Genomic DNA, 24,782 nt, shown 5'->3' with positions numbered 1-24,782 from the left:
AAAAAAAAAAAAAAAAAAAAAAAAAAAAAAAAAAAAAAAAAAAAAAAAAATATATATATATATATATATATTTATTTTTTATATTTATCGTTTAATTAATTAAGAATTAAGATATCACAGTAAATTCGAGGAGAGAGAGAGAGAGAGAAAAAAGCATCGTCCGCGCGGGAACAGACGAGTTGATTCCCTCCAATTTCATCATCCGCTTTCCCCTCCGAGGATCTTGTTGTATCTCAAGATTACGTAGCGTTACCGAGTATGCTTCAGCTCACTCTCAGAGATTCTCAAGTTCTCTCAAAACCCTAGTTCCCGAGATTTACTCTGTCGATCACCTACAATTGGGGTTAAATTCATGGAGAGTCCGGCTAAGCAATCCGGGGATGCGATGGAGACTGACGCCACTGAGATCGGCAAGCCAATGCCTAGGAGCGTTCAACGCCGGCTGGTACAGTCAACGCTTCTTCCTCACAAGCCTCAAGAACACGAAGAGAATGGAGGAGATCAAGAGGAGGAATTGTGCGGGAGTCAGGGCAAGAAGAAAAGAAAGTCGAAGGGAAAGACGACGCCTCAATCGAGAAGCGCGAAGAAGGTGAAGTGACTTAATTGAATGAATTAATACTCTAATTGCTTTATGATTGTCAGTGTTAGATAAAACCTTTGTTTTTTCTTTATTTAGATTCACACGTTTACATTTAATTTCCCTTTGACCATTTGACAAACACGTCGAATGGATTAGCTAATTCTTAGACGTCAATTTTCTAGGAAGTGGCACAGATTCAGTTGGCCACTCTCCACCCATTTTTAGGATAGGTTGTATTTAAATAGGAAATCTGTTTACAAGATTTCACCACCGGATTTTGAAGAGCAGTCAAAGTTTCAGTCCTTCTCTCTCTTATTTTACGCATTTTATCTTTCCTCCAACAACCTCCTGTCGACAATATCCTCTCGGTGATTTCCCTGGCCAATTATCGAAATTCAACAAGTGGTATCAGAGCCTGGTTGAAGCGATCGGTAGTATACCATCACAGAAGAGCCAACTTATCAACAATCAAGTTGAATAGCTCAAGTGGTTAGAGCGTCGATCTAACAACACACAGGTCTCAGGTTCGAGTAGAAGAAAATGCAAAGTGCAAAAATAAATACATCGTCGTGGGGTCCATCTCGAGCAGGCTCGCTCACTCCTCCACGTCGCCAAGTGCTGGCATCTCCATCACCACCACGAAGAGGTCGTGGCCGACGCCGTGATGACGGGCGTCGAGGTGTCGTTGAGCGAGTGATCAGGGAGACAACGACTGCCGTCGTTCAGTACCCGATGTTGACAAGGTCCAACTACAACGAGTGGGCCTTGTTGATGCGCGTCAACCTACAGGCGCATGGGTTATGGCACGCTGTCGAGCCAGAGGAAGGAGAAACAATCGAGTACCGGGAGGATCGGCTGGCGTTCGCCGCCATATTACGATCTGTGCCCCCAGAGATGTTGGCATCTCTCTCCACCAAGCGCACCGCGCAATCGGCCTGGGAAGGAATTAAATCCCGTCGAGTCGGTGTACAGCGAGTGCGGGAATCCAACATTGAGCAGCTGCGGAAGGAGCTCTCGGGGATCTCCTTTAAGGACGGCGAATCCGTCGATGATTTTTCAATGCGAATCACGGGGCTCGCCAACAGCATCACCACACTCGGTGGCAGCATCAACGAGACAGAAATCGTGAAGAAGATGCTGCAGGTCGTCCCCGATCACCTCGAGCAAGTTGCAATTTCAATCGAGACTTTGCTTGACGTGAATGACCTAACGGTGGAAGAGGTGACCGGAAGACTGCGTAACGTCGAGCAGCGGAAGAAAAATACCATTTCAGCTGTCGACAAGGAGGGTCGTCTACTCCTCACTGAGGAGGAATGGCTTGCACGCCTAAAGCTCCGTGATGACACCGGCGAGAGCAATGGGCCCTCCAGCCGCAAAGGCGGTAAGAAGCCGTGGAAATCTCGATGGCGCATGCACAGGAAAGAGGCGGATCAAAAGAAGGAGGAGTCGACTGATGACGGGCCAATCCAGTGCTCGTACTGTGGGAAGAGAGGTCACCTGAGCAAGAATTGCTGGAGCAAGCTCAGGAACAAGGAGACGGCCGAAAAGGCCCATGTGGCTCAATCCGAGGAGGATGAGCCGGCCCTTTTCATGGTGACTGCATCCACAGAGGTAATCGACGACGGCATAACTGCTCCGGTGAACGTCGAACCCGAGGAAGAACTCCAACTGTGCATAACAAATGCACCTGGGGAGCCAATTCGACTAAAGGAGGAGCGAGTGCTCGCTCAAATCGGTGAAAGAGGCAAGCAGCAAGAGCACCGGCGATGGGTCCTCGACACGGGGGCATCAAACCATATGACCGGGGCCAAGTCTGCGTTCTCTGAGCTTGACTCGGGGATTCGCGGGACGGTGAAATTCGGCGATGGCTCCGTCGTCGAGATCGAAGGGCACGGTACCATCCTATTCGTCGGCAAGGGAGGCAATCATCACAAGCTGACCGGCGTCTACTTCATCCCGAGACTCAAGGCTAATATTGTGAGCCTGGGTCAACTCGATAAGGCCGGCTGCCACATTTCCATCAAACGCGGGCTACTTAGGATCCGCGATGATCGACGACGGTTGCTCACGCAAGTTCGGTGCACGACAAATTGCCTTTACATCCTAAAGCTAGAGATAGAGCAACCAGTCAACTTCTCGGCCAGGTACCGGAAGATGGAAGACCTATTAGGAAGAGGTGAACCACCTGGACTGGGGGCGCGCCAACTCGAAGAAGAGGCGGCCAAACAAGACGTGGAGTCTGGAGGACATGCCGCCAGGGACACCGAGCCATAGGGCTCAAAACGGAGTTCAAACGAAACGAAATAAGGCAAGGCAGATATAACACAGGTTTTAGGAGGAGATTGTTAGATAAAACCTTTGTTTTTTCTTTATTTAGATTCACACGTTTACATTTAATTTCCCTTTGACCATTTGACAAACACGTCGAATGGATTAGCTAATTCTTAGACGTCAATTTTCTAGGAAGTGGCACAGATTCAGTTGGCCACTCTCCACCCATTTTTAGGATAGGTTGTATTTAAATAGGAAATCTGTTTACAAGATTTCACCACCGGATTTTGAAGAGCAGTCAAAGTTTCAGTCCTTCTCTCTCTTATTTTACGCATTTTATCTTTCCTCCAACAACCTCCTGTCGACAATATCCTCTCGGTGATTTCCCTGGCCAATTATCGAAATTCAACAGTCAGCAGGTATGAGAATAGTTGTAGCATGAATTGTTTAGTTAGACTCTACATTGATGGAATTGGACATTGAAATACAATGTACTATATGTGTTTTTGGTTATTTTCAAATTGGAAAAGGTCTGCATCTCTACATGAAACTATATTGATTTTTCAAGATGAAATAATCATACTTTACATACAGCAAGCGAAGGAGAAGCGAGCGGTAAACTTGACGCCAAAGAAAATTTTACATGCTGAAGAGGCAACAACCCCAACTCGGACAATTCCAGACCTGCGACTAGAGGCGAAAATAAATAGGGAGGTCAGTATTATAGTTTGTCGTCGCTATGTCACAAATTTAATGGCACAGTTTTTGTTTTTAATTCAAGGCTGCTAAATTTCTGCATGTCAATTATGAACTTGTGATCCTGTTAGTTGCTAGTTTGTGCTCTCACGATGTACCGCGCGTAGAGATTTGAGTTTATGTGTAGGTTTTGGAATTTCCACTCGTGAACATGGAGTTGGAAAAGGAAGTGAATATTGCATTTATCTTTGTTCAATGTGATTACATTAAATATCTAAATCTACAGCCCTAAGCCCTTGTTTGTACGATCAGGAAAATTTACGGATGTTTCCTGGAAATCAAGTACATCCCTTTTTCGTATCCCTAAAAGCAGGGAAGAAAAGTGAAGGGGATACTCAATCGGCAGAGAGAGGGCGCACTGTTGGGAGAAAGAAAAGCGGAACTGATTGTAATCCAATTCACGTCTATGAAAGAGCTGGGGTATGGTTTTCTTGTCATAGCTTTATGCATAGCATGCAAAAAAGGCAAAGAAAAACTCAGATTATCTCAGGATACTAGTAAATACATTTATCTGATACCATTGTCTGATAATACCATATTTTAAACTACCCCATCCACTCCCTTTCATTTCTTCCACTGGTAGCTCACTGCCCTTGACTTAGTATCCTCTCAAAATGTTGACGAGTAGATCTTTTATTTTCCATCCATGAGTAATAATATTCATAGTACCATGCAGGATGATGAACTATCGCCAGACTGGCAAAACTGGACATTCCTTGACAAAAGTGTTGTAAATAATGGTCATACCTTGCAAAACACTTGTTCATCAGTATTTGAAGGCTGCGTTAAGTCTTTAAGTGTAGATGATCTTTCAAATGTGTTGCCTGCTTCTGGTGCAATTGTGGAGCCCATGGATCATGGTTTCGCCAAGCAAGAATGCATTAAAGAGTTAACATCAACTGTATACAATGTGGATGCTGATGAGGAAATGATTATCCGTCACGTCCTAAGTACTGCAGAAGTGGTAAATTTCATCCTTCATTCATGTGTTACATTCCTTCTTTCTCTACTTTTGAAAGTTGAACTCGTTTCAACTTCACAAGTTCTAACTACCAGTGCCTAATTTTGAACTCAAATCATCTCTTTCTCTTGTTGTCAGGTTGGTAACCCGAATAAAACACTTGGGCTTAGTGATTGTAAAGCAGGGCCAATCCTTGAGCATCGAAGTAGATTTCTTCAGGATAGGTTAGTACTGTTATGAACGATAAAGTTTTCTTTGACCCATTTTCTTGTTCCTAGAGAACCTCGATTTTGATTTGCTTTTTTGCTTTTTTTATTTTTGCCTATCAAATTCTGCCTGTTTAGGATGTTAAAGCTTAAGCATGGTATCAAATGCTATCAGTTCTATATTTTCAGTTTAAACTCTAGAAACTAAATTCTTTTTAATAGGAATTTAAAGCCTTACAACTTAATTTAAAATGCTGCGAATATTTATGGCTTCAGTATATGGTACAACTAGATAATGCGTGATCGTTTAAATTATTCTTTTCACAATTTTAGTCTTCCTACTTTAGGAATGAGATTTAATCTATAATTTGGTTAATTTACTGCTTATGATGTTGCTAATGTCAGTTTACTAGTAATATTCAAAAGCAAACATGATGTGAGTTCAATTCATAATTTATGAGGGAACCTGTAGTTTTATGCTTTCATAGTTTTATTATGTCGTGGATTATAACATTGTTTTCCGATTAACGCATCATACATCCTTATGAGTGGCTCCTTGCATTTCCAAATGTTTCAACATTTCAGTGGTAGTTTTCAATAGGTATCTTTGCTACTGGGGATTGTGCTTCTCTAAAACATTTATGCTTAATTTCCTGCCTGTTTTTTCTTATTATTTGATCACAAAATTTTAAAAATTGTTTTGTAATAATAGAATGCGGTCATACTACGATCGTTGTCAAAGCTGTCCCAAAAATTGTTTATGGACATACAAGTATCAGCCGAGGATGGCCATGGAGGTTTGCTGCCAATCTGTATTAGCAACCATAGCTTTCTGGCTTCTGTTTTCCTCTATTGTCCCTTCTCTGACGCATTGTTTTACAGGTATGCGGTAATCTTGAATCAGTCAATTTTTTAAGCGAGTGGCTACATCTCTGGTATGAAAAAAATTCCCGGAACAAGAAAGATTTTGCTGGGGGAAATAAATTCCAGAAGCAAGATAACAATGGGAACTGTTATCAGAGTGATTCTGACTATGAAAATCCAGATGGTGAGGATAGCCTAAAGAATGTACTCCTCGTCACTGGATCATCTGGGGTATACAGAAACTCACTATTATCACCTGATATATGTTTACATTTGTTTGGTTTTGTAATTGTCACTGAAACAAAGTAAATTCTTGTCTAGAAATCTACTTCTTTTTAGTCTTGATCACATCTTAAAATTAAGTAGAAGCTGATTTTGAGCAACTCTGTTAATTTTTTGTTTGATCATCATCGTGGATGCAAAAAGTAAATAAGTCATTTGTTTGGCCATCGTATGTTTCTTTGCCACTTTATTGCACAGAAAAACATCTTCTACATGTTTTCAACTTGTATGGTGTTAGATGGTCATGAAAGTAACTGACAGTTTATTTTGAGGTGTGGCTGTGCCATACTTCTTATGCAATTGGTCTTTAATTCTTGCAAATCCTCATATTGGAAAGGCATCTCTTGTTGAATATCAAATGCTTGTTTTTAATGTTCCATTTGCTCTATGAAATAAATGTTAATTGAGGAAGAATTGTCATGAAGGAAAGACTAATTTTGTATGAATTTGCAGTGTATTTTGTCTACATACCAATTTACTCAAAATTGCATTACTTTAATTTTTTTTTATTCTAAGAAGATATAGGAAGCAAAATTTAATAGGAGTTAAAAGTTTACTCTTTTATAATTACACAAAGTTTTATGCAAGGCGTTCCAAAAGGAGGAAACAAAAGTATCTCTAGTATGACACCAACCTTCTTTCTTCTCCTGTCTCTTCTGTTACCTTCTAACCATAATTTTTACATATGGTTTTTTATTTTGGTATCAAAACCTCTGAGAAATATGGTTACTTAAACTTTGTTGGAATCTGTTTTGTCAAGACAAGATAGCCTTTCTGTGGGTAAGAGGATACCCATTATTGCCTTAAGACTTGGGCATTTCTGCTCGATTTATGGTGCACGAGTTTGATCCATATGTAATTGGTCATGCTGCCTGAGGTGTTTTTAAAAAGGTTGTAGTCTTCCTGATGTTTGGGCTAAAAGAGAGAAAAAGAAGAAAAAGGAAAACTAGAGATGCAAATATTCAAGTAAGTTAATGGAAAACACAAGTCTTTGATTCAGTTTCTTCCTCCAATAGCCAACTTGGTAGCTACTCTGCAATTGGAGACTAAAAATGGTACAGAGGTGTGAATTACGATTGGATGTAAAAATATTTAATGGATTTCTTCGGGTTTCAAGTTGGTGGTCCATGGTTTACAGCTATATTGGGTTTTCTTCTTGGCCTCTTTTATTCGACTGTTAATATTCTGTTCCTGCGGGGAAGTAATTTTTAGAGCCCATTTTTATTATCTATCTAAAATGTGCTTTATATTCTAAATACTCTGAAGCTGAACCTTTATCTCTTCTAAGGGTTGCAGGTTATGAATGTGGGAATTGATTCTCTTTTCTGGGCTAATGTTTCTCTTTGGTTAAAATATTTCTATATGTTTGCAGAGTGGGAAATCTGCAGCTATTTATGCTTGTGCCGAAGAGCATGGTTTCAGGGTTATTGAGGTAATGACAATTTGGCATTTTTCCCATGCTAATTTCTCCTGTTACGTGATGATGGTTGCTGAAGTTAAACTTTAAGCCTTCAATGAATTATAGATGTGAAAAGGTATTGGTAAAATATAATATATCATTGATGTTGCATAATATACACATGAATTAATTATCAAATGTTTTTCCCTTGATAGGTAAGTCATGCTTTCAGCTCCTACATTATTTGTTTGTTAACAGTTTCCCAATGGAATTTCACTGCACCCTTAGATTGACGGAGCTTAATACTTTGTGTATAAGAATGATTTGACTTTATGCCACACCTTCCAATAAAGTTTCGACGGTTAAAATTATTTTGAAGATGCTTCAGAAATGATGATGAGGGAAACATATACTAAATCACCCAATCATTGGGAAAACTTTTGAAGTGTCGATTTTGTTCATTTCTTAATTTCATTTCATAAAAGCATCATCAGAATGTCCACAGTATTGATATTTTCTACTTATTGGACTTAACCCTTTATAAAGTTCTGCTAATAGTGAGCATAACTCAACATTAATTGATATGTACTCTCGACCAAGAGGTTAGAGTTTTAAATCTCCATCCCAATGTTATGAACTAAAAAAATAGTTTATAAATTTTAACTGTTTGATTATACCGGAACTTGAACTTTCTCTCTTCAAAAAGAAGAAATAGAAAAGCATTGCTATTTGGATGAATAAGTACCTGTTATCCTTCTATTATCCACAAGTAAAGATTATGGAGGTTCTCATTGATTATACTGATAAACTATTTTGCTTTGCGAAGTGAATAAGCTTGGAAACAAAGAATTTGCTGCTGCTAAACTTGAATGATTTTGTTTTGGGCAAGTGATGGTACAGAAGCCTTTTTGTTGACTTTGTTCGTGATATATCCTTCATGTATATACAATTGTCTTCCAAACTCGTCAATAACATAAGATTTCATCCTTCAGAGATTAAGACGATGTAAATTCCATCTAGAAACTTGACTATATCTGAATTGGGTCTTAGGAATTAAGAGAAACCTCTTTGGAATAGAACTTGAGAATTGGATCAGACTTTGAGTTAAACTCGGTGGTTGGTCGTAGTTCTATCAAAGATGGAGCGACTTAAGTCCACTTTTTTGAATCTCATCCCTATTAATTCTAATTGATGTTGCCTTTTACTTCTTTGTTCCCTTGTCTATTGAAGCTTTAATATCCCTAATTGGCTTAAAACTGGGCTCTATATCATATTGTCTTCATGTTCTCGATGATGAAACCCCTAAATAGCTGAAGAGTAGATTTTCTTAATGATATTTTGGCATGTCATTCAGCCAAGATCCATGGTGAGAGCTTTTGTTGTTATTTTTATGGATAAAAAGAAATCAAGGACCTTATTATGAGAAAAAAAGAATTCCTTAGATAGTTTCTGCAACTTTGGACAGTTTCCAGCTTGATTGGATTATTATTATTTTTTTGGAACGTTTATACTTTTGTTGCTTTTATAGATGGAAAGAAATCAAATGATTATAATTTTTAACTAAAAAAACCTCTGCTCTTTTGTTTAAACGTGATTGGGATGATCTTTTTGCAATAGATTCTTTATGGTGGTGGTCTCCTCTACCCCCAGGCTCTATGTAGTAACTCCTTTTTTGATTGACCTACATATATAAATATTATTTCTTATTAAAAAAATTAAATTTGACTGTATAATACATTGTCCTTCAGTACAGTGCATCTGTCATTCGATCAGGAGCTGTTCTCAAGCAGGAGATTGGAGGGGTTTTACATTCTCACCAGCTAAATTGGTCCGTTCTATTTAAATTTTGGGTTAGATTTCTCCACGTTATAAATGACTTCTTAAACTTTATGATATTGCTTGTTCTGCAGGTTTTTAGTTATTTTATTATTGTTATTTTAAAAAAATCAGTGTCTGGTGCATATTTGTCGTTGATTTATCCTACAAAAAGAGAGTATCAAATTATGCCTGGAGTCCAATTTGATATTGCTCAATCAACTATACAACTCTTCGTAAAATTTTTCTTTTAGCTACCCATAAATGTTTTTCAGAATGATCGAAAGTATGGTTATCTTACAGGCCTGTAAAAGATTTCCAGGGGTCAAGGAACAATTTTATTGAAAAATATCCTTCCTCTCTTCAAGAGGACAATTTTGCCAATGAGGTGACTGAACCCATCCCTTTGTCAAACAATGATTTTGATGATAACATTAAAGTTGGAGAATTTGGATACATCGCATCTGAAAGCACCAGCAGCCAAGGTGAAGCTAAGCCTTTAATTCTTTTAGAGGACGTGGATATCCTTTTTCCTGAGGATCGTGGTTTTATTTCTGCAATTCAAGAGATTGCTGACACAGGAAAGGTTCCCATAATTTTGACCAGCAATAGTAAGAGTGCTTATTTGTGGTTCTAATTTCATTTTGTAGTCATTTTACAGTTTGCAATGATGAATTCACTCTTGTTTTTATCCTTGAACTATAGGTAGCGATCCTGTTCTTCCTGTTAGGTTGGACAGGCTACAAGTCTCTTTAATACAACCATCATTAACGGAACTACTCAGCCATTTATATATGGTGTGTGCTTTTGGCTCATCTACTAATGACATATTGCTTGAATTTCCATTCGATTGATTCACTATTGCTTCCCTTTCAGATTTGTGCTTCTGAAGGAGTCAACATCCAAAAATGCTTACTTGAGCGTATTATTCATTGTTACCACAACGATATTCGGAAAGCCATTATGCATCTTCAGTTCTGGTGCCAGGGTAAAGGATTTAGAGGTCAGTCATGCTTCCCAAGTATAAATATGATTGTCGTCGTTAAATCTTCCTTTTCTCTGATTGTATTTTCCTTTTATATCATTTTGGCTGTCTATATGAGCACGACCACTCTTTGATTTCATAGTCAGAAACTAATCACTTATGGTCCAGTGATATGAAGGATTCTTTGCGTCCTTGAAGCTTACCTTGATAATAAGCCTGTCATGTAATATGTAAAGGCACGTTAACCGTTCTGATTGTGATATTGCAAGATTTTTTTTTTTAATAAAAAAAAACTTATCGGAAACCAATGGGTTTTAAAAGTTCTTTAAGTTTTCAAATATTTGAAGCGAGAACCTTGGAAGTATCTAGACATAAGTTGATACATCCAATTTCATTACTTCAAGGATATATCTTTTTCCTTTTAAAAAAAATGAAATAAAATAAAATTGTATATTATAAATTTATTGGAATAGTAACATTTTTAAGGTTCGACAGAAATACAGTTTTATTGAATAAAAGTTACTTTGTAGTCCAATAGTATTTTCAAGAGCATGAGTGAGAAATACACTCCGATATCTTTCAACACTAGGCTGTTTGCACGTGCACCTATTTTCCCCTCCCATACACAAACCCTCATCTTCTACCGTTAGTTTTCTTTACCATTGTTGGACTATGCGATGCTTTAATTGAAACGAGGTAATTGCTTCACTAAATGCCGATCCTGATGCTTTTGGAGAGAATATTTGGAAATGATTTTTATTTGTGTTGGTTATTTATCTTATGGACGTATTTGATTGTGCAGATAAAATTCAGAAGAAGTATGGCTCACTTTTATTTGATCTTGATGCTGGCCATCAGATACTTCCGGTGATAATGCCATGGAGTTTCCCATCTCAGTTATCAGTGCTACTTGACAAAGAGATCACAAAGTCGTTATTAAGAATGGAAACAACTTCTTGCTTGTTGGAAGCACGTGAAAGTGATTTTTATGAAGAGGAAATGCAGAATGGCCAGGACTCTCAAAATTATGAAAACAGTTATCTTTTAGAGGCCAAGAAGGCAGCGATGTTGAGTAGGAATGGCTCTATTCAAGATCACAATGACTTTGCAGTGAAGTTTGATGCTGCACATGAGTGTTCTGATATTTCAGGAACCACTATTCCTTTATCTAGTCAGAAGCGCCGAAGAAGGCTGGATATGGTGGTGTCTTCTGATTCTGAAGATGTGCATGTCAACAAGGAATGTTCTCAGGTCCCAAATAGAGATGACAGTATATTATTGTCTCACCAACCAGCACCTCCAAATTACTCGAGCCAATTAAATGGGCTGCTTTATCGTACGACAGATAATACTGTTGAAGATAATTATCCATGTTCAGAAACTGCAGGTGGTATAGATCTGAATGAGATGTTTATGTCTGTCACTACCTCATACGTGCCAGAGTCGATATTTGTTCCTGAGACAGAAATTCATGATACGGAGATGTTTACCGAAATGGCATCTCGTGGTGATGCTGGTGCCAGTCCAGAAGTTTCTATGAATGAGCTTTCTCAGAACGTGTTATCAGTTGAAGCCAATAGTTTCAATTCACCTACGCACCCCATACAAGAAACTACGGCTGTTTCGGAAAATTTTTGCAATGTATTTAATTCATCCCGCGAAGAGGGGGAAGAATTTTCTTGTAATGGACATATGGAAAACATTATCAGAACATATCCTGTGATGGATGAGTGCAGCCGTGTTGACTTTAACAAGTTCAAGCCTACAAAGAAACCTGATTTGAACGTATCGGGTGATTCAGTGCATAAATTGTGGAAACAACTTCGCCACCATCACTTAGATCTTCTAGGGCATCATATCGTGCCAGAAAAGCAAGAAACCATTCAGATTGTCGAATTAGTTCATAGAATGAGCCATCTAATTTCAGATTCAGACCTGTTGTTTTCTTCCTGCCAACTACAAGTAAGTGCTTTAACTTGCGTGTATGACGAATTAGTTTCCATAAAAGTAACCATATTTCTCTTTAGGATAAACCGACTTTTGTATCTGAAGAGCCAGACTCATTCTTCTCTGGAGGTCAGCAATTGCAAATGTCATCTACAATTGCTCAGCATGGATTTTGCTCCATTGTGAGTGATATTGCTACCATGGCTTCTCGTGTGGGCCTCGGTAGCTCGTTGGATATTGTACCAGAGATGCTTGCCTCTACGACCAATACAGCAGCATCGGGAAAATTAATGAGGCACAATATGATGGATAGCTCCTCTTCCACTAAGAAAGATAGTGAACTGAGCCTTCCAGAAAATAGTCATATGCAAGAGAGGTAAGACTGAAATCTCCATTCATATGGATATTTTCTCATCTGCTAGGATGATTTAGGTGGAAGTAGTGTTTATGAGCTTAATTCTTAAAAACAAAAAAGTTAATTGTTACCAATTGAGATTTTAAAGATCCAATCTTCATGATCTCAGTTACAAGAAAAACTTCTCACACTTGTACTAACTTCTAAATGTCTTTTGAGCAGAGATATGAAATCACGTCTCTTGGACGTAGTTCAGCATGTGGCTCCCAACAGATTGCATTTGGCATTGAAAGGTGTACAATTCTTCGAATATCTTTCTTCGTTGCGCTGCATTTCAAGATCAGAGACTCTACGTATCTCAAACGTCAATGGCAACGATAAGACGAAAAGACGAAGGTTTGTACCAATAATGACTGCATGATTCTTTCCAGTTTTACTAGAAACTCTTAGCTTTAAACCTTTTCCGATCCCTTAATAGTTTTTTTTGTTTTCTTTTGCTTTGTAATGTAGGGGTCGTGTTGCACAACACTACTTGAGCACTGGTTCTCGTCTCTTCTCCCCCGAAGATATAACGCTGCTAGGAGAATCGAACCTTCCATACAAAGATATTCATACTAACACCGTTAGGTTACTATGATATTAGTGAATAGCTGTAGGGAATAAAAAGCTAATGAGATAATGAATGGCTGCAGGGAATAAAAGGTTATTGAGAGTGAGGCCTTCATTACATTAGAAGATTAAAAGATTAGAAGATTAGAAGATTAGAAGATTAACTAGGTTGGTAGATAGTTTATGCTTGTAATTAAATTTCTTCCCATTTATTTCAAGTTTACAATTTTTTTAGTAACTTATTGATTAATTTTTAATACAAAATTTTTATTAAAAGAATATGTACAGATTATAATTCTTTTTTGCTTTTATTTGAATTCCTTGATAGAATGTCTTAATATAGTTGAATTGATTAAAATATATCATTAATTAAATTTGTGGTTCGGAATCTCTTTGTATTACTCTTAGACGGTAAAAAATACTTGATTACAAGTTTTTGTATTTTTTTACATAATTTTCTATTTATCATTTTATAGCCAGTTCTTGTTTTTTAGTTTTAGAATTATGTAAAAACCCATATAATATAAAAAATGGGCATGCTTTTAAATTTGCAAAATTTTCCCAAAAAGTAATGCACGTATTAAAATGCAGGGAGGGGTAGATATTGTCCTATTTGAGCTTTTTCACTTTCGGGCTTTCCCTTTCGAGCTTCCTCTCAAGACTTTAAAATGCAGGGAGGGGTAGATATTGTCCTATTTGAGCTTTTCCTTTTGGGCTTTCCTTTCGAGCTTCCGACTTTAAAACACAAGGAAGGTTTCACCCTTATAAATGGTGGTGGTTTGTTGGCTTTCCCTTTTAGATTTCCTCTCAAGACTTTAAAATGCGTCTGCTAAGAGAAGGTTTCCATACCATACCCTTAACCCTTATAAATGGCGACGGTTTGTTCTCCTTCTCAACCAATGTGGGACATCACATTTATTTATTTCAATGCTCATAATCTTATCTTTATAAATAATTTTAATTAAAATTCAATATTATAATCTTAGATGTAAATGTAAAAGATAAAAAACTTATTATTAGACATTTTTAAAAAATTACTATTTTATTGTATTTTATTTATTTATTTATTTCTTCTGTTGATAAAACTGTCCTTGGAAAAGGTCAACAAATAAGGCAACTCGTGACGGAAACACCAAAGAGTACTTTGAATGAGGATGGACCACTTTGGCACTGTTCGTCGATCTCTGCGAAAGATCTTTCCCACACCAAAAGAAAAAAAGAAAAAAAAGAAAAAAAAAGGTTTGTTTTATTTTATTTTCCAAACCATATGAAGGTAATCATAGATTATTCAAACAATGTAAAAAAGGAAATATAGCTTGTGAAAAAGATGCAAGCGAGATCACAGCACAGAGAGCCTTCCCTATCATCATCAAAAAATAGGCAGAGTAGCAGTACTGTCCTCATTTGCATCAATGTTATAAGTAGACTGTAAAAAGCCACCGTCAGTTCAGCGACTCCCGTGACTCATAAAACTTCTAAATCATGGCTTCGTATTTATCACTCGGTCCCATCTCTCCCTCTCTCTACTCCAAGTGAAAAACTCAAGTTTCTATATAACCAACCACCTTCTTTCTTCCTAGCTTAAAGGGGTTGGAGCTAACGCCAACACAGCTGAAGAGGTTCCTTGTTTTAAGGCAACTAAAACTGAGAAAGTGAGGTGGGGTTTGCTTTTTACCCTACTAGAAAGTTTGGCTGTGCAGCTAAAGCTTTGAACTGAGCGTCCATGGAAGGGTTTGAGAGGTTCGGTAAGAAGAGGGTGATGGTGGTGGTGGATCATTCATCGCAGTCCAAGCATGCTATGCTGTGGGCTCTAACTCATGTGGCTAATAAGGGTGATTTGTTCACTCTTCTTCACATTGTTTCTCACTCAAACAAGCTCTCCGAAACTCCTGATTCTTCTTCTTTTCTTGCTAACTCTCTTGGCTACCTCTGCAAAGCTTCTAGACCTGAGGTATACGTTCTTTATTTTGGATAAATATCCTCCTAATCTTTCATGGGTTTGGCTGCATCTTCTGTCTCTACAACATTTTTTTGCTTGAATGTATTATCATCCTGCAGACTCAAGATACATGCATGTAATTTCAGTTTGAAAATGATTAAGAAGTAACAGTTCGTAGACACTTAATTCATAGAAAAGGTTAAAGATTTGATTATGGGTTATCAAGTTATCTAATTTCTAAATCTGTCTCACTGGAAAAGTATGTGCGAGTATATATATGGGCCACATGGGGAACAGCTTTATAAATTGTGTTATCTTTAATCTGGTGGTTTTCACTTCCAATGCATGTGTTCATAACAAATAAGATAAGGGGAAAAGACAAAGGCAAAGAGCATGGTAAGGAGAGAAATCTCGAGATGCCTAAGCCACTGGCTATACCAACTAAAGTGTTTTCCTAGTGCTCCTCCATTATCCAGATTCATCTTCGCAAAAGAAAAGAACGAACCATTTTTTTAAGTCTTAATTACAGATGAGTGCAGTTTTGGGTTCTGTGGGTGATTTTAATTTTGGTTCAAAATTTCAGGTGGAAGTTGAGGCACTGGTGATTCAAGGCCCAAAACTAGAGACAATATTGAGCCAAGTGAAGAAGCTTGAGGCATCTGTTTTGGTGGTGCCCCAGAAAAAGCCTTCTCTGTTTGGGTGGTGGGTCCCAACCTCTTTCTATCATTTTTATATACTGGCTTTGTCATTCAAACAAGTAAACAAAAGTTCAAAAATAATAATGTCACTATTTTGTTTCTATATTTTCAAATGTTCACCCTCCTCTATAAGTACAGATATTAAATTTAGACATTTGATTAAACTGGATGAAACTGTACTAAACATAAGATAAAGGAAAAGGTTTGAATGATGATTACTAACCTGGTCGACATTGTCCTTTTGTATTGCAGCTTCTGTGGGACCAGCAGCTCAGAGCAGCTTGTAGAACAGTGCATCAGCCATGCAGATTGCTGTACAATTGGGGTTAGAAAACAGACCTATGGGATGGGCGGTTACCTTATCAACACCAGGTGGCAGAAGAACTTCTGGCTTCTTGCTTAGTTCTCTAGCTTTTACAGAAAAAAAAAAAAAAAAAATCACTGAACTAAAATCTCATGTTTAACCTGTCATCATCCATCATGTTAGCTCTAATCTTAATCTCAACTCTGTAACTAAAAGCTACTCAAGCTTAGATGCCTTTCACATTGTTGAACATTTCATCAAAGTCGAATGAATGCCTTCTTCCATGAGCATTTTAATACTCAGAATTTCAAATCTCAGTCCAATAGGATATAAAGATTGAGCAATTCAGATGACTTTGAAAAGCAGGATAAGCAATAGAGCAAGGGAAGTTGTGATGAAGTTTCAGAGACGTCACAGACCTGAAAATTCATTCTGTTCTAGGTTCTAGAATTTGAATAGAAAGAGAGACTAAAGAAGAAAATATTTGGAACTCTGGCAATAACAGCCTCTTTAATCAGAGACATAAGATAACTACTCATAGAAAAGGTAATACCAGTCGCGCATAAATATGCTAAAGCTACAAACAACAAATAGATGGAGGGGAGATGGAGGGGAGATATAGATATAGCATTATGAATGGAAAAAAGAAAAAAAGTTGAAGTCGCCTAAAGCAAGTGGACAGGACGAACATGCCACGAGTATTCTGGTGTTATATTCTTTTGGATTCCTCTTCTCTACTACCGGTGTGTCAACTACCAAGAACCTCAACTGCGACACTAATTAGACCTTATCATCTAATTTGTCATTTACAAGGGGGAGCAGCTCCATCCGACTCCGAGGGGTCCGAGGCGTTCGAGGGGTTCCAGGTGGCTGCTGTGAGAGAAGGTGTCTTACATAGCCATAGAATGTACAACCCAGGAGCGTAATTGCACATCCAACTGCATTTAACATTGAAATTGGGTTTCGAAATATCGACCATGAAACGAGGACAGCTACAGCTACCTGGCATAATGAAAGCTCAAATGTGACTCACCAAAGTATTATACCAAGAAAGGAAATCTTTTATAGGGAAGTTAAGAAAAAACAAAGGAATTATAATGATCTTTTAGACTATAATCCAGATGAGGTCATAAGAAAGCATTGATTCCAAAAGGTAAAAATCAAGTTGCCTGGTCAGTATCGTTGGCAAGGATGATGTATGCAGATAACTGGAACACAATAATCTTACCTTAAGGTTTCCAGCAACATTAAACGTCACAGCAGTTGTGGAATGAATCACATAAAATATGGAGAAGTTAAGACAGAAGGCCATCACCCCAGAGCCGAAAATGATGATGAGGGACGAGCATACAAACTGGTGTGTGTGAAGCCAATCAAGAACCCCATTTCCTTCAAGGAGCATTGCAGGTACTGCCAAGATCATGGTTGCAAAAGGTGCCATATAATACACCGTATTAATGCTGGTGTGTCAAAAAGAAAACGAACACCAAAGTTCAAACATTATTAGCAACAAAAGAACAAAGAATCATTAGAACAGAATCACTGTTCGTTCGAAAGTAGAGAATCAATGGAAAATAGCAACTAGCAGGGGAGGGGGAAGAAGGAATAATATGAGAAAGAACGGGTTAATATGAAAAGATTTAAAGGTTCATTCACCATGTCATATTATAATTAATGGAGGAACGAGCCATTTAATTTAACCATCCATGCCAATATAGTACATGTACATCGAAGAAGGATACAACATGGAACACAAATGTGCAGTATTAAACAAAACATGGCTGCAAAAAGGAGCATGATGTGTGCATATCCAGAACATACTTGCAGCCATTCGGATGTTCAATATAAGGATTATAAGTATAAAATCAAGATTACAAAAAGGAAGACTAAATAATAACAATAGTTCTTCATTAAATGCATCTCAATAATGCAACACCTTATGACGAATACTTATAAAGAAAAAAAAAATCAGTAAATTTTTTAATGATTCAACGTTCTATATCAAAAACATTGAAAGAAAATTCAAAATCACATGTATTCGTACAATTATGTAATTTTAAAAGGTATCCATAATTGGTTCCATAATTAATTTCAATATTCATTACTATCTAGTTGTCTTTGTCTTTTGTTGTGAAGGAGGGCGAAAACGTGCCTCAGTGCCACAACATATGCAACTTAGTAGACAAGAATAGTAATAAAAAATATAATTTGAGCGACTGATGAGTATCAGAATGTCAAAGCCAGGCAGAGATTGACACTAACACACTAACTAAGCTGAGGTACTCGTGATTCCCATAATAAGAATCCACTTTTGCGTTTTTAGTAAAAAAAGGAGGATGCGAGGAAGGTAACTGACCGCGTGGTATTTTGATACCATTGGCAGGAATCAATAGAAATTAAAAAGGGTTGAATCGCTAAAGAGAGAATAAAACAGTCTGGAGCAAAAAAAAAAAACCCAATAATGGCAGAATTGATCTCCAGAAGTAGCAGCGTTTTCTTTAGACTCAAAGATGAGGCAAAAAAAAAAAAAAGAGAGAGAGAGAGAAAGACAGCTAAATGAAAAAAAGTGGTAAAAACTGAATATTAATGAAGAAAGTACATGAATGAAATTTACCTCGCTGGAACTGTGCTACTAATTCAATGTAGTCTAGAGAACACCATCAAGTTTTTTTTCCAATTCATCCAACAAAAACTAGCGACGGCTTCATGCATATGAATATGTCCTATTTGGAAGTCTTTGCAGGTTTTAATTTATATTTGACATATGTCTATAAGATAACCGAGGGCGGCCTAGATGAGATTCGGCTGTTCTGTATCTATGATATGAATAACAAATACCAAGCTACTGCTTCCAATATCTGCACAAGTTACCCCAACAATTGAGCTAGGCAGATGCAGTGCTCGGCTTGTCACTTTCATCCTCCTAAAAGTAGAGCCTCCATTTTGATTGAGCTTAAAATGCACACTAGAAACCTTTGTTCAATCAATCGCACCACCATTACGATATAAATAATATAATCTTACTAATTCCATAAACGATACTTGGTTTCAAAATCGAAAAGGTTTCATAAACGATAACGAACACATCAAAGATCTATACATTAAGGTTAACTATAATTTGGGGTTTTCAAGCAATAACACTCTATAATTCAAGGATCTATCTAAACCCAGAAAAAAAAAAGCGACAAGCAGGAAATCAGGATGAAACTTGGTTTAAAAAGAAACACTGAATCAAAAAGAATTAACCACGCATAAATGCTGTACCTGTCAAACTTGTATCCATGTAATAAGGATTCTGCAAGGATGGTCTTTGTGGAGGTAGCTAAACAACCAAATAAGGCAGCACAAAATCCAAGCATATTAAAGCTCATCTCAGTCACAGAAGTAAGAAGAATTCCTCCAACAATAGGTATCAGAGATGCCCATATTCTCCAGTCAAAGTACTTTCTCCATACGAGCCATTGCAAGACAACTGGTAGAACGAATTGAATTGAAAAAATTAACCCCACAATTTAAAATTGAAAATCTCGAAATGAAAAACTAAGAACAATGACAAACAACATATAATCAGGAAGCAATTTGAATTCAAAACCGCACCAGTGGTTGCAGGAGTGAAGGACTTTATTGTCTGCATAAAAGAAACCGGAATATAACGCAAGCTCACATTCCCCAAAACTATGTTAATACAAAACACAAACGACATGGGGAATATCCGTCTCCACCGATCTTCAGGGTCAACAGAAATGAGCGGCTTAACCTTCAACACTTTAATCGCGATATACGCTCCAATCGCAGAGCAGATGAAGTGAATACAAGACACTGTTAGAGGAAATTTAAAATCCAATTTCTGCAGAAAACAAATAACAGATCAATTCACAACCAACGTAAACATCTAACAAATAATCAATCTAGAAACAAAAAGTGAAGAAATGGAAGAAAGGAAGAAATGGCGAAATTCAGCACAGACCTGAAAGATCCACTTATTCATGATAATGACGGTAACATTGAAACCCCACCATTGAAGAATTGCAACGAGAGATCTAATGGTGCTCCACTGACACAACCAAGCCTCCTCCATCTCTCTATCTCTCTCGCTCTCGCCTCAGACCCCAGATCACCCAGCGCAAACTCCCAATTACACCGAAATTCTCTCAATTAAAGAAAACTCCACCTGAATTCCAAATTCGAAACCACTCAATTCAGCAACCTTAAAAAATTGGTTTAGCAGCTAGAAGTTAAGAGTATAAGAAACGGATGAATTTGCGCCCAACAACGCAATAAGCATGCTTCCGCCGAGGATCGCACTCCTCTTTCTCTCTCCAATTCAAATCCGAACAACGCTTCACTTCGTCGAGCCCATAGCTCGAGCTCTCTTTCATTCCAAAGCTATGGCTATGGCGATTGATCGAGAAATCGAGAAATTGAGAATTGGAATTTGGCGCTGTCCATGGCTTCTCTTCGGCCTTTTTATTTTCCCCAAAAACAAACACAGGGTCTTCGTCTTCTCTTCTCAAAAGCCCGCCCCAAAAGTCATGGGGGATTGTGGATCCCATTCGCCACGTGTCATTTCCTTAAGGCACTTCGCCACGTCAGACAATCTCACCCGTTCGTTTATTGTTCTTGACGGATTACAGAACGTTGACCCATCTCTCAACCGTTGGATGACTTTTTTGTTTTTCAAAATAATAATAATAATAATAATAATAATAATTTGCTTCTTTTTATTTTCTCCTTTTAATTTGTTTTTCTTTTTGAAACATTACGGATGCGCTGGCACTGGTAACGCCGGAATCTGATTAATTAATTAATTAATTAATTTCATTATGGGACCGGTTTCACTAGTAATGGCTGCACCTTATCTTTCCCCTTTTAATATTTTATTTATTAATTTATTAACTTTTTTTTAAAAAAAATATATTTTTTCTTATCCATCTATCAAATTATTGATGGAAAAATAAATAATTTGAAATTTTATAAATAAAATAAAATAAATGAGATATATATATTTATAATGTTTATAGTTAATGCAAGCGTTAGGTAGTTTAGGGAAAATTAATTATAGAAGTGGAGTTTAATTTGATGGTAATACGGGAAATTAATGAAACATTATTAGCCAATTGGAGTGGGTTTTAAATTAAATTAAATTAAATTAAATAGATGCGTTAGTTTCAAGATAAACCCTAAATTTGGTTGAACTAAAATTTTAAATTAAATTGCATTTATTATTCTTAAATATAATTTGTTCATAATTCATAGTTTCTTCACATGGGTGCAAATGAGAGGTGGAGTTTCAATTATTATTATTATTATTTTATTATTACTCGCATTTGAAAAGGTAATTTAGACATTTACGTAAGCAGTAATAATGTATTTTAATATTATATTATGAAATTAAAATTTAATTAATTAATTAATTAAAATTTTTAAGGGGAGGTGGGCGAGATCTGAGAATATGGCATCAAAGAGTCGGCCAATTGTTTGGTCAATTTCTTAGGAAGCAAAATAGCTTTATTTTATTTTATTTTTTATTTTATTTTTTAATTTTAATAATGTAATGTGATTAAAAAATGTATGCGTTAAGTTAGCATGCGTATAGAGCACGGTAAGGATGGAAAAGCCTTTCTCATTCTCGTTTCTGCCACCTATTTCATTCTCTATCTCTGTTAAAAAATATATATATATATATATATATTTATTTATTTTTGTAGGAAAGGAGACCGTTACCTATTTCATTCTCTATCTCTAAAAAACAAAAATTATTTATTTTGATGTGAAATGAAGCGGGGATGGAAGTCTCCCTGCTAGGTGAATTTTAAAATTTTCATTTTTTCAATATAATATTTATTACAAAATTATAAAAATCATAATAAATTAATATATTTAATAAACACATATAAAGAAAACTATTATATTTACAATATAGTCATATATCTTTCATAAAAGTTTCAAAAGTCGTTGCAGTAGTGACTTCTTACGTTGGCTTTTCATCCAACATTGTAATGAATTTTTATTCCCAACGAAATCTGAATCGTAAGGTAACGACCACATAGAATCAGTCCACAGCTCAAGTGTACTGACTAAAACTAGAAAGAATATCACACAAATGAGGAGATGAGCATGGAGGTTTGTCATAAAACCTGCTCATTACCATCACTCAATAAAATACATAGGTTCAGGTTTGACATGAACAGAAGCAACATAGTAACAAAATCTCCTTAAAAACATTTGGATAACAAATTCAAAGATGAAGGATGAACTTGGCGTCGTTCGTCGTTCAATCCGCACGAGATTGACCCGCCCGAGAAGAGAGAATGATACCAACAATAAGACCGTAGAGGGCAAGAGCTTCAGCAAAGATGAGGATGAGAATCATTCCAACAAAGAGCTTAGGTTGTTGTGCATTGGCCCTGAGTGCATCAAAGTACAGAAGCCGATAAAACATGTGAGGGAGGAGCTAGAATATGATTTGTATAACTAAGTAATGAACCAGAAAGAGAACAGAAAATGATCTGTAAATCATGCAGCATCTTGCTATCATTATCCAATGCTCTAGAAGACAAAAAGTAATGAAAGAAGAAACAAACACAAACACTAACACTAAAGAATGGGAAAAATTTTGCGAACGGCCCAGATCCACCGCTAGCATATATTATCCTCTTTGGACTTTTCCTTTTGGGCTTCCCCTCAAGGCTTTAAAACGCGTCTATTAGGAAAAGGTTTCCACACCCTTATAAAGGGTGATTTGTTCTCCTCCCCAACCAACGTGGGACATCATAGGAACAGTATAAGCCAGCCTCAATGCCTAGTCCCAAAATTCTAGTTCAAGTTACTATTCTCAAATTCTAACCTTCTAACACATTCGATGCCGAAGCATAACGAATTCGAACACTAGACCAATTATTATCCACCTTAAATAACATTTGAAACTTTGCAAAGTTGTAGCATTTATCAAATTCAGGACTCAGAAACATAGCTATTCAGGGTAATTAACAGCCAAAAGGGTTATAGAGAGTATAAACATTACCGAACACCGGCATCGCCAACAATCCCAATTGCCATTCCTGCAGAGAGACCAGCAAGACCACAAGCAAGTCCAGAAGAAAGATGAGCATACCCATCAAACAAATAGTATGACTTTGCTTTTGGGTTTATTCCAGTACTAATAATAACAGCGATGATCAACCCATAAATACCCAACACTCCTGCCATGACAACAGGAACAATAGATTTCATGACGAGCTCGGGCCTCATAACTCCCATGGAGGCCACTCCAACTCCACTCTTTGCAGTCCCATAAGCAGCACCCATGCCTGTAAAAAAGAAAGTATTAGCGCCAGTTTCTTTATACTACGACTTCAACTGGATAGTTGGGTGCTCCAGTTAGGAAAAGATAGGTCTCGTCAACATGTTTATGCATTAATTTGATGGGAAAAAAAGCACACACACACACAACAGATCCTTATATGTTGCGATGGAATACATAGTACAAAAGGCATTAGAAGAAGTATGAACCAATTTTACCAAAAAGGCAAAAACCTTTGGACCATCTTCGAGAGGGCGAGTAATCCAGATTCTCAGGCTATTTCTCTCAGAGATAAAGAAACACTGGCTCTAAATTGGGTCGGAGTTTCCAGGAGTGAATTTTATTTCGTCAGAATCACTTATTAGCAAGATCAAACAAAAAAGAAAAAAGTAAATAAATAAATACAAAGAGGAACAATAAAACACATCTTTGCAGTCGGAAGCTTAGCATATCTAACCCAATGATAGAAACGGGAAATGGAATGAAAAATGAGAGTAAAACAGTATAGGATCCAGTCCGATCGGCCACAGGATCGACCAAATCTCCCCATATCATCTCGTTGCAAATTAACCCAATTTCTAAAAGTAGAACAGGAAAATAGATTCACGCCATTTAAATCCAAGAAACCAAAGAAAAAAAAAATCCAATTAGGCCAATCACAAAAGATTCATCCCCGTCAACTGAGCCTCCTCAAACTTCATTATCCCAATTGAATTCCCATCTTAAATCAAATTCAATCAGCGGACAAACTGGAATTACACCCTTAGAACTAATCTAATCGATCCATGCCGCATCGCAAACAGAAAAATGGAAAGTAAAAGAAGATAGAGATGCGAAATTTACAGGAGAAAACAAGAGCTGCAGCGGCCCCAAGGAAGCCGAAGAACGGAGCAGTTTCATCGCCGCTAAAAGTAGACGCCATTGGATTAACAACCGATATTAGCTTCGGAATCCGATCCCGGTTCTCAACGCTCCGGCAAGCTTTTCTAGGGCTTGTTTTTGTTCTTCTCTAGATGAAGATATAGCAAAGGCCGGTGATTCGGGAAATATAAGCTGGAGAAGGCGAGTAGAGTAAGAGGAGAACAGTCGATGAATCAAGTGAAAGTACCATAATACCCCTCCTTTTTATCCGTATTTACCGTAAGTGATGTGGAACGTGTAGCCACGGGAACCTTGGGACTTGGGCTGTGGGATTCTGGTTTGTGTTTCATCCAGGGAGTTTTATGGAATATTTTAAAACAATACGTGTATATATTTATATTCATTTATTTTTAAAATAAAGAATTAATAAATAATTTAATTCCGTTTTATAGTATATAGTGTATTTTTATTTCATTTTATTATTCGAAATAATATTCTTCGCTGAAAAATAAATCATTTGTCAGAAATTATATTTTTTTAAACATAGTAATAACGATTTTGCCTCTATTCTAAAGTATTTCTTTTTTATTTTTAATTTTTTTTGAAAATTCATAAATATTTTTTTAAAAATTACAAAATTTAAGGAT

The 24,782-nt window shown here is 37.0% G+C and overlaps 4 protein-coding genes across 6 annotated transcripts; 2 read left to right on the top strand and 2 right to left on the bottom strand.

The window, feature by feature from the left end:
* Positions 1 to 118: 118 nt before the first annotated feature.
* Positions 119 to 13,268, top strand: LOC111446318. Of its 2 annotated transcripts, none has more exons than XM_023085080.1 (16): positions 119 to 589; positions 3,446 to 3,565; positions 3,860 to 4,027; positions 4,284 to 4,571; positions 4,707 to 4,792; positions 5,487 to 5,571; positions 5,657 to 5,869; positions 7,293 to 7,352; positions 9,068 to 9,147; positions 9,438 to 9,745; positions 9,840 to 9,931; positions 10,011 to 10,137; positions 10,922 to 12,081; positions 12,156 to 12,442; positions 12,644 to 12,817; positions 12,932 to 13,268. In XM_023085080.1, exons 1-16 carry the CDS (start codon positions 353 to 355, stop codon positions 13,056 to 13,058), a joined length of 3,612 nt encoding a protein of 1,203 aa, XP_022940848.1. In that variant the 5' UTR covers positions 119 to 352; the 3' UTR covers positions 13,059 to 13,268. The 2 variants fall into 2 exon arrangements, with proteins under 2 accessions (XP_022940848.1, XP_022940847.1); XM_023085079.1 differs by having other exon boundaries at positions 12,147 to 12,442.
* Positions 13,269 to 14,431: 1,163 nt separating this feature from the next.
* LOC111446414 lies at positions 14,432 to 16,267 on the top strand. The gene is made up of 3 exons (XM_023085231.1): positions 14,432 to 14,981; positions 15,553 to 15,671; positions 15,920 to 16,267. The coding sequence occupies exons 1-3, from the start codon at positions 14,754 to 14,756 to the stop codon at positions 16,068 to 16,070; spliced, it is 498 nt and encodes a 165-aa protein (XP_022940999.1). The 5' UTR covers positions 14,432 to 14,753; the 3' UTR covers positions 16,071 to 16,267.
* Positions 16,268 to 16,454: 187 nt separating this feature from the next.
* LOC111446413 (UDP-galactose transporter 1) lies at positions 16,455 to 20,467 on the bottom strand. 2 transcript variants are annotated; one of them, XM_023085229.1, is made up of 6 exons: positions 19,939 to 20,467; positions 19,569 to 19,818; positions 19,236 to 19,443; positions 17,200 to 17,431; positions 16,751 to 16,973; positions 16,455 to 16,708 (listed from the first exon to the last, which is right to left on the bottom strand). In XM_023085229.1, the coding sequence occupies exons 1-5, from the start codon at positions 20,047 to 20,049 to the stop codon at positions 16,752 to 16,754; spliced, it is 1,023 nt and encodes a 340-aa protein (XP_022940997.1). In that variant the 5' UTR covers positions 20,050 to 20,467; the 3' UTR covers positions 16,455 to 16,708; position 16,751. The 2 variants fall into 2 exon arrangements, with proteins under 2 accessions (XP_022940997.1, XP_022940996.1); XM_023085228.1 differs by having other exon boundaries at positions 16,455 to 16,973.
* A 1,480-nt stretch (positions 20,468 to 21,947) lies between these two features.
* On the bottom strand, positions 21,948 to 24,327 carry LOC111446622 (V-type proton ATPase 16 kDa proteolipid subunit-like). Its single transcript, XM_023085507.1, has 3 exons — positions 24,118 to 24,327; positions 22,996 to 23,281; positions 21,948 to 22,378 (listed from the first exon to the last, which is right to left on the bottom strand). The coding sequence occupies exons 1-3, from the start codon at positions 24,194 to 24,196 to the stop codon at positions 22,246 to 22,248; spliced, it is 498 nt and encodes a 165-aa protein (XP_022941275.1). The 5' UTR covers positions 24,197 to 24,327; the 3' UTR covers positions 21,948 to 22,245.
* Between the last annotated feature and the right edge of the window lie 455 nt (positions 24,328 to 24,782).

This window comes from Cucurbita moschata, unplaced genomic scaffold (genome assembly GCF_002738365.1).
Source record: "Cucurbita moschata cultivar Rifu unplaced genomic scaffold, Cmos_1.0 Cmo_Scf00008, whole genome shotgun sequence".
Lineage (NCBI taxonomy): Eukaryota > Viridiplantae > Streptophyta > Magnoliopsida > Cucurbitales > Cucurbitaceae > Cucurbita > Cucurbita moschata.
Note: the sequence above shows the minus strand (reverse complement) of the source record. Positions and strands in the feature narration are given on the sequence as shown.

Excerpts from the sequence above, each read along its gene's own strand:
- LOC111446318 (XM_023085079.1), top strand. The coding sequence starts at position 353 with ATGGAGAGTCCGGCTAAGCAATCCGGGGATGCGATGGAGACTGACGCC. Across the intron at positions 5,572-5,656 it reads AGCCGAGGATGGCCATGGAG|GTATGCGGTAATCTTGAATC; the intron begins GTTTGCTGCCAA and ends ATTGTTTTACAG. Across the intron at positions 7,353-9,067 it reads ATGGTTTCAGGGTTATTGAG|TACAGTGCATCTGTCATTCG; the intron begins GTAATGACAATT and ends ATTGTCCTTCAG.
- LOC111446414 (XM_023085231.1), top strand. The coding sequence starts at position 14,754 with ATGGAAGGGTTTGAGAGGTTCGGTAAGAAGAGGGTGATGGTGGTGGTG. Across the intron at positions 14,982-15,552 it reads GCAAAGCTTCTAGACCTGAG|GTGGAAGTTGAGGCACTGGT; the intron begins GTATACGTTCTT and ends TCAAAATTTCAG. Across the intron at positions 15,672-15,919 it reads AAGCCTTCTCTGTTTGGGTG|CTTCTGTGGGACCAGCAGCT; the intron begins GTGGGTCCCAAC and ends TTTGTATTGCAG.
- LOC111446413 (XM_023085228.1), bottom strand. The coding sequence starts at position 20,049 with ATGGAGGAGGCTTGGTTGTGTCAGTGGAGCACCATTAGATCTCTCGTT. Across the intron at positions 19,819-19,938 it reads TGAATAAGTGGATCTTTCAG|AAATTGGATTTTAAATTTCC; the intron begins GTCTGTGCTGAA and ends TGTTTTCTGCAG. Across the intron at positions 16,974-17,199 it reads ATGTTGCTGGAAACCTTAAG|GTAGCTGTAGCTGTCCTCGT; the intron begins GTAAGATTATTG and ends TCATTATGCCAG.
- LOC111446622 (XM_023085507.1), bottom strand. The coding sequence starts at position 24,196 with ATGGCGTCTACTTTTAGCGGCGATGAAACTGCTCCGTTCTTCGGCTTC. Across the intron at positions 23,282-24,117 it reads TGCAGCTCTTGTTTTCTCCT|GCATGGGTGCTGCTTATGGG; the intron begins GTAAATTTCGCA and ends TCTTTTTTACAG. Across the intron at positions 22,379-22,995 it reads GTTGGCGATGCCGGTGTTCG|GGCCAATGCACAACAACCTA; the intron begins GTAATGTTTATA and ends TGATGCACTCAG.